Source organism: Solea solea, chromosome 8 (assembly GCF_958295425.1).
Source record: "Solea solea chromosome 8, fSolSol10.1, whole genome shotgun sequence".
Taxonomy (NCBI): domain Eukaryota; kingdom Metazoa; phylum Chordata; class Actinopteri; order Pleuronectiformes; family Soleidae; genus Solea; species Solea solea.
This window is the reverse complement of record NC_081141.1, coordinates 19108087-19114940: the sequence shown is the minus strand read 5'-3', so window position 1 is coordinate 19114940 and position 6854 is coordinate 19108087. Positions and strand designations below refer to the sequence as shown.

General features: G+C 36.8%; 1 protein-coding gene across 1 annotated transcript; it reads left to right on the top strand.

Moving 5' to 3' along the window:
* Positions 1 to 2412: 2412 nt before the first annotated feature.
* Positions 2413 to 4919, top strand: LOC131464641 (putative defense protein 3). The gene is made up of 5 exons (XM_058637245.1): positions 2413 to 2717; positions 3327 to 3439; positions 3685 to 3794; positions 3944 to 4008; positions 4110 to 4919. Exons 1-5 carry the CDS (start codon positions 2525 to 2527, stop codon positions 4229 to 4231), a joined length of 603 nt encoding a protein of 200 aa, XP_058493228.1. The 5' UTR covers positions 2413 to 2524; the 3' UTR covers positions 4232 to 4919.
* The last annotated feature ends 1935 nt before the right edge of the window (positions 4920 to 6854 follow it).

The following is a 6854-nucleotide window of genomic DNA, read 5'->3' as shown; positions in this document are numbered from 1 at the left end:
GCCACAAACACACATAGCTGTGTCTCTGTTTCACTGTGTTTGGGAGCCTGTAGCCTAGAACTGTGAGAGGATATTTGTCTAGAGTTGTTGTTTAGAGTTTCATGCTCAAATGACGCAGTGAGCAGCAGTGACATTTGGTCAACATTAGATTAGATTTAGATTCAACTTTATCGTCATTGCATGTCACGGGTACGAGGCAATGAAATGTAGAATTGTATCTAGCCACACAAGTGCATAAGCAGTAACAGAATAAATATAATGTACACAGAAAGTGCAGGTATAATACTGTAGTATGATAATTATGTGTGTGCATGAACGTATAGGTGCAGAGGTGGAAAGAGAACTGAAATATTCTACTCAAGTAAAAGTACCACTGTTTTGATATCATTTTACTTGAGTACAAGTAAGAAAGTAGTAAAATTTACTCTTTTTGCTTTTTTAATAAAGATAGCGTTCTTTCTTGTGTCGTGCAAAAAGGACGAGGGGACACAAATCTCACATTGTTCTTAATCAAAGGCAAACTTTTACAAATTAAAGTGCTGACAAAATAAAGTCTGTAAACATATAATGTCCTCATGTATTGCCAAAGTATCCAGTAAGTATCTATATTTTCTTTTAAATTTAGGCCAAAAATGTTTGGAAAAAAAACTGATTTAAAACAGCGAAATACAGTCATTACTTTCCACCTCTGGCTAGATGCATACAGTATGTATAAATATAAAGTATGTACAGTGAGTATTACAGTACATCATATTATTACATGTCTCAATCACTTATATGAAATCATTTTTGTTCTATTGAGGTCATCCCTATCTTGTCAACGTGAAATATCCAAGTCACTTCATAACGTCATGACTAATGTTTCATAATTTAGTTTTTATCATGCTGTTGTTATTAATGCTAGTTACCTAAAACTAATCCTCATCCATTGTCTCGTTCTTCATTTGAGTGCCATAGAAAAAGCACATTACAAAAAATAATAACCCATTTAAATCCTGACTAAATCCATATCACCTAAAAAGGAGGACAGTCTTCTCACTCAGATTTTGATTTCTGACGCAATACCACAATGAATCAACTGTTAATTATGAAGAATACTGATGCTAATGAATAAGAAACGTGCTGTGAGGTGCAAAAAGTCACAACGCAAGGCACTCAACAGTTGCACAGATTGTCCTTATGTTGTTGTACAGTGAGTAATGGAATTTAATAAAAAAAATAATTACACATAATTATATTCAAGTAGTGTAAAAACGGGACTTCTGCTACACTGTTTTTGTGTCTGCACTGAGTTGTTCAACTCAAAAAGGCTCAAGCTTTTCCGTTTGGGAAAAATAAATCACATGACTTTTGCTCATATCAACTTTGATAAATGATTACCATACAAGGAAATGTTCTATTTGGATTGGCATTTCCCACATTCGGAGCTTCACAGAACAAACTTTATTGTGGGGGAAGAAGGCAGGGGAATGCCGTGTTTAGTTTTGCCCAAAAATAAGATTGGTGTCAGTATCATTAGTTCCCATGATTTTGATCTATTTTACATGATAAACTGTGTGAGAAAATTAATACAATAGGAGGATGAGCTGATATCCAGAGAGCAGAGCATCACGCAAATCACGTTCTTCCTTATATACTATATATATATATATATATATATATAAACTTTATCCCTCAATAAATGATGAAAAAGAATATCTTCTGAGAGAAATAAATAAATAAATAAATTTAAACAGATGAGAGCCAGAGAGCGCATTCTCAGGTAAGTCCAAGCCCCACCGCACTAATGTGCATTATGCTTCTTCTTCTTCTTCTTCTATTCTCAGAGTCCAGTTCACATCAGCTGTTCTTTTGTATGTGACGTAAATTATACATATTTTATTCTGCAGACAAGAGCAGGAAAGTGTCAAGTGTTATGGCCATAAACCATCATTTTGTCCTACCTTTTTATTTGTATTTTTTATCATTCTATCTGGTTAAGTTTAAGTTCAATCCAAACTTGCTTTGTCCTTCTTACAAAAAGACAGCAACAGAGAAACTAATCGTTTATGCACATGTGAGTAAACGGCGGAACTTCCTTTGAAATCTTTTTTCTGAGAACTATACCTCGGAGACATTTGGCAGATATGTAACATTTCGCGCACATTTCATGCACGGTGCTGCAGTGGTTAGCACTGTTGCCTCACAGCCATCGCTTGACATCTATATACACAGCATATACACATATAAACACTGAAGTAATTGTGTTGTGCGCCCTCCTACCCTTGACTATTTGGAATTGCCTTTAATCCGGTACCAATTGAACTGAAGTCTCACAATAAACAGCAGTGATCATGTGCTCCCATGCAAAGCCTGATAAACCGATGATTAAGAGTGAGCATGTGAAAGCACATTTTATGGTTAGATAAGGAATAACCAGGGAAGTTAATTAATTCAATTGGTTGTGTGATTCAGCAACTTTGTGTTGGATCATCTTACACCAGTGATTGTGCAGTGCAGAGCAGACACTTTGTCATTCGGCCTCATGGAGCGGGTGTTGGGTGGTGTCTTGGCACTTGGAGTGCTCGGTCTGGTCAGTGGTTATCCCTCCGGTGCTCCGACTGGTGCCTGCGAGGATATGATTCCTCGCCACACTGGGGTAGAGCCTCAGCATTCACCAGCTCCCTATGTTCTTCTCACTAACGCCAAGACATTTAATCCGGGGAAGCCCATTACAGGTAAGACGATGCAAACACTAAAGCTTTTGTTACTTATCCGTTCATAAAGATAGTAGTTTTTTGCTTTGTTTTTATTGGTTATATGGGTATAGTTGTTATTTGACTTTAGAAAACATCTCTATTATTAATACATCATATTCTGTGGCATTACTAGGTCACTGGATGTGTCACATCCTCACGTCTTATACTCACCTCTGTGTTCATGTTGTGATGTCTGGTGTCAAATTTCTTAAATTCAGACACGATAGCAAAGTTTTGATATATAAACAAATTTTTCATTTTACAGCAGCTGACGTTGTATGGACACAATTCACCCACGCTTGTATGACAGAATTAGAATGAGTTATTTTTGCACACACACACACACACACACACCAATTTGTGATAGTTAATGTGCCCTCTGGATTTAAGCCATCCTTCTTACACACCAGCAATGAACAGTGGGCAGCACTTATCTGTGCCCAGGGAGCAATGGGGGATTAGATGCCTTGCTCAGGGGACAGGGGCTTGGCATTTTGTGAGGTTATGGAACTCTTATGGAACTCTTAATGTGTTGCATGTTGAGGTTCATCACAGCAGCATCATCTGCTCTGCCGTGTTTTCTTGCAGTGACCATCACCGGACCGGAGTACAGAGGTGTGCTTCTGGAGGCTCGAACAAGCGGCAAAACCGACGCTGTGGGGACCTGGACGCTTCCTCCTCCAGACACCAAGTTTCTGCAGGTGACCCCCTTTGGTGGCACGTTGTACTTAGTACTCCTAACATAATGTTAAAATGCAGCGAAGAAAAATGATGTCAACCTACAGCTACAAAATACAAACAACAGAACTTATAGCATCTCGTTTGCCATTATTAAGAATCCTTCTCAATCGACGATGAATTTTTCATGACAATTTTGCAAGCAAGATGAAAGTGGAATTAACGAGAGAGAGAGCCAAGAAATGTTGTAAATGTTTTATGTTCACAGTGCAGTGGAAATCCACAAGGTGCTGTTACTCATTCCAACACCAACGTGAAAGGTAACACCACTGTATACAGATGGACGCCGTCCGACTCCACAAGCCCTGTCTACTTCATGTAAGTCAACGTACTTTACTTCAATACAATCAATCCATCTTTTGCTATTTTATCTCTGTAATAGTAAAAATGAATGGGTGACATTTGCTGGCACTGTAAAAAACTACTAAAAACTACTAAAAACTAATAAAAATACTTTGTTTTTTCAGGGCCACCATAGCTCAGCAGCGCACAGTTTTCTGGATTAATGTCAAGTCTGTTACTCTGACCAGAGGTTGGTGAAGCAGAGTGACAAATCAATAATACATTTACAGAGAAAATGTTGTTTTTTTTGTTGTTGTTTTTTATTTACTGTCCTGACTTTCTTCTTTTCAGGACCACCAGGAGCTATTTATCTGACAACAGGTGAAGCAGGTGATAGTGCTCAGATGGGTGAAGGAAATCTTCTGCTTCTCCTCATCACATGTTTTCTCCTAATGGTCCAAGTGCTGGCGTGAACCTGACGTGAAAAGAAAATGTTTCCGCCCCAATCACAGAAAACTCTATACTGTTTTCTTACAATTATCTACTTTCTCCTCTTCAATGGCCTCCTGCAAGTGTATGAGGTAAATTTGCATTATGCAGTCTCATCTGTGTGTTCTGTCATATTTAATATGGATGAGAGATGAACTGGAACACTTTTACAGACCTGAGCTGCACTTTAAATAATTTGAGGTCTTTATACATGAACACACATACATTTTTAAGAGTAAGGTATAAATATAGAAGAGTGGAGATAATACGTTTTTATTATACACATATTCACATTAAACTTTATTCACCATTTCACCTATGTTTCTATTTACCACTTCATCACATTCCTTTGCTGTAATGTAATCTAATGAATAAAAGATGTTGTGATCAAGATTGCCCGAGTTGTAGTTGATAGATCGTTTCTATTACTATATTGTTACCAAATCTAATAAAATCATTAAACTTCACATTTTTTACAAGCAAATACAATGAAATGGTAAAAACAAACAGAAAAAGATGGACAAGAGTCCAGCAGTGCTCTTTTGTTATTGACTGAAAATCATTCAACTTATTGAAGCGCATGTTATGACCTGTTTTTTTCCACATCATTTAATGTATAACCCAGATTATTCCCTTGTGTGGTAGTAAATAAAAACCCAGTCAGGCCCTAAAGAGGCTTAAGACATGCATTACGTGATTTACAGCTCTATACCATAACCATAATTCCCTGTATGACTCACATGCTGCCACGTTACGTAACAACTGTGCCTGAAACCGGAGCAGTAGGTGGATGTCTGGTCGTCTTCAGCAGACGTATCTGTATTATTCTTTAAAACCCATTAACAAACAATGCATATCATACAATAAGTCATCTGTAAGGAAGATGAATTGCTCTGCCAATAAATAAATTACACAATCCTGAGCAAAGACTGTAAACATGAGCCTTAATTACAACAGAACTGCATAAATGATGAGAATGTTAGGATTTTGTGACACAGTCTTCCAAACTTTAATCAGCATATGTTTTTCTTGAGAGCATTTACATGTTGTTTTAGTGTATACATTACATTTGTCACCTCTTACAAAGGTTAGTTACATACGTTCAACAACTGGTAAATGCATCCCATGTTCCCCCGTCTCTAAACTGTCAGACGATTAAAGTTTTTTGTAAGTGTTTGTGTAATCGGGATTAAAAAAATCCCAATACCCTATGGGAAATACGCTTTAATACCAATAATGTAACATTTTTATTCCTATGTAACTTGTGGCGTATCGATCTCCAACTAATTCCTGTGTCAGAGTACACAGAGTCAGTGCCACTCAATAATAATTGACCTCTTTCCACATGGAGCCAACAGCCAACTCCATCTTTTAGCCAGGAGATTATTGTGCAGGTCCATCACCAGCTGCAATGGTTCGATAGTAATTGAGTCATTGACATGTGCAGTGTCGAACTGGTGCAAACTCATGCTCGAAGAGTCACGCACCAGGGATATATTTTTCCATCAAGACAAGGTCATTTTCTTTTTGAATGGCATGAAGTGAAACACAGGGGAAACAACAAATTAGCACTTTGAGGATGAGAAAGTGCAACAAACATATAGTAAAACAATAACACTGTGCACTAAGACTGCAATACTGTGAAGAAGAAGAAAGCTGGGATATATAGAGGCGATAAGAATGTTCAATATAGAGTGTCTTATATCAAGTACTAAAAATGTTTAAAATCGGATTGAATTTGTGAAATTTGGAAATACGTCATAGTTCAAAGTTCACTTGGCTCGTTTTAATGAACATAAAGAAAAGGAAAACAAGTCTAATTTTGTGACATAACAACTCATAAGTCAACAACACATTAGAAGAAGAACCCCCCCCCACACACACATTTTTTAAAGCCTGAATATGTAACCTATAAACACACACCCCATGTCCATATAAGGAGTTGTGTATTATTCCCATGGCAAATTATTATTATATTATTATATAATTATAATTATATTATAATTACTATTGCCGTATGAGCACTAAGGGTTAATTATATGGCAATAAAAATGTATATTACATTAAAACCATTAAAAGTTATATCCACATTAAAACATTTGCAAAATTGATAATGAATATATTATAATGTTGAAATTAAGCCTTTATTTTGTCCCACGGGTATTTTCTATTAATAAATGGTCTAGTTGAGCACTCAAAGTTGCTTTACACTATGGTTTTGCCATTCACACAGCACATCTATGTGCTATCACTCATCTTTCATAACCATTTACTCACTGGCACAACACATACGTCCATGTAGACTAGTGGAGATTGGAATCAAACCCACAACCTTTGAGTTGAAAGACGACTCGCTCTACCCCTGAGCTACCGTCACCCCAATCTATTACTTGCTGATTACCATATCATGACTTCTCATTTATGAAAAAATGATCGCCATACATTTACCATATTGTTATTGTACTGTCGTGTCAATTGTTACTGGATATTTGTATTTATTACATAACTTTTAAGTATGATTTGTGAAATACTTTGTGTGTGCGCGTGCATAAATCTACTCTGTAACGTGTGCAAAGACATTGCGCTAAACATACAATGCATACTGTA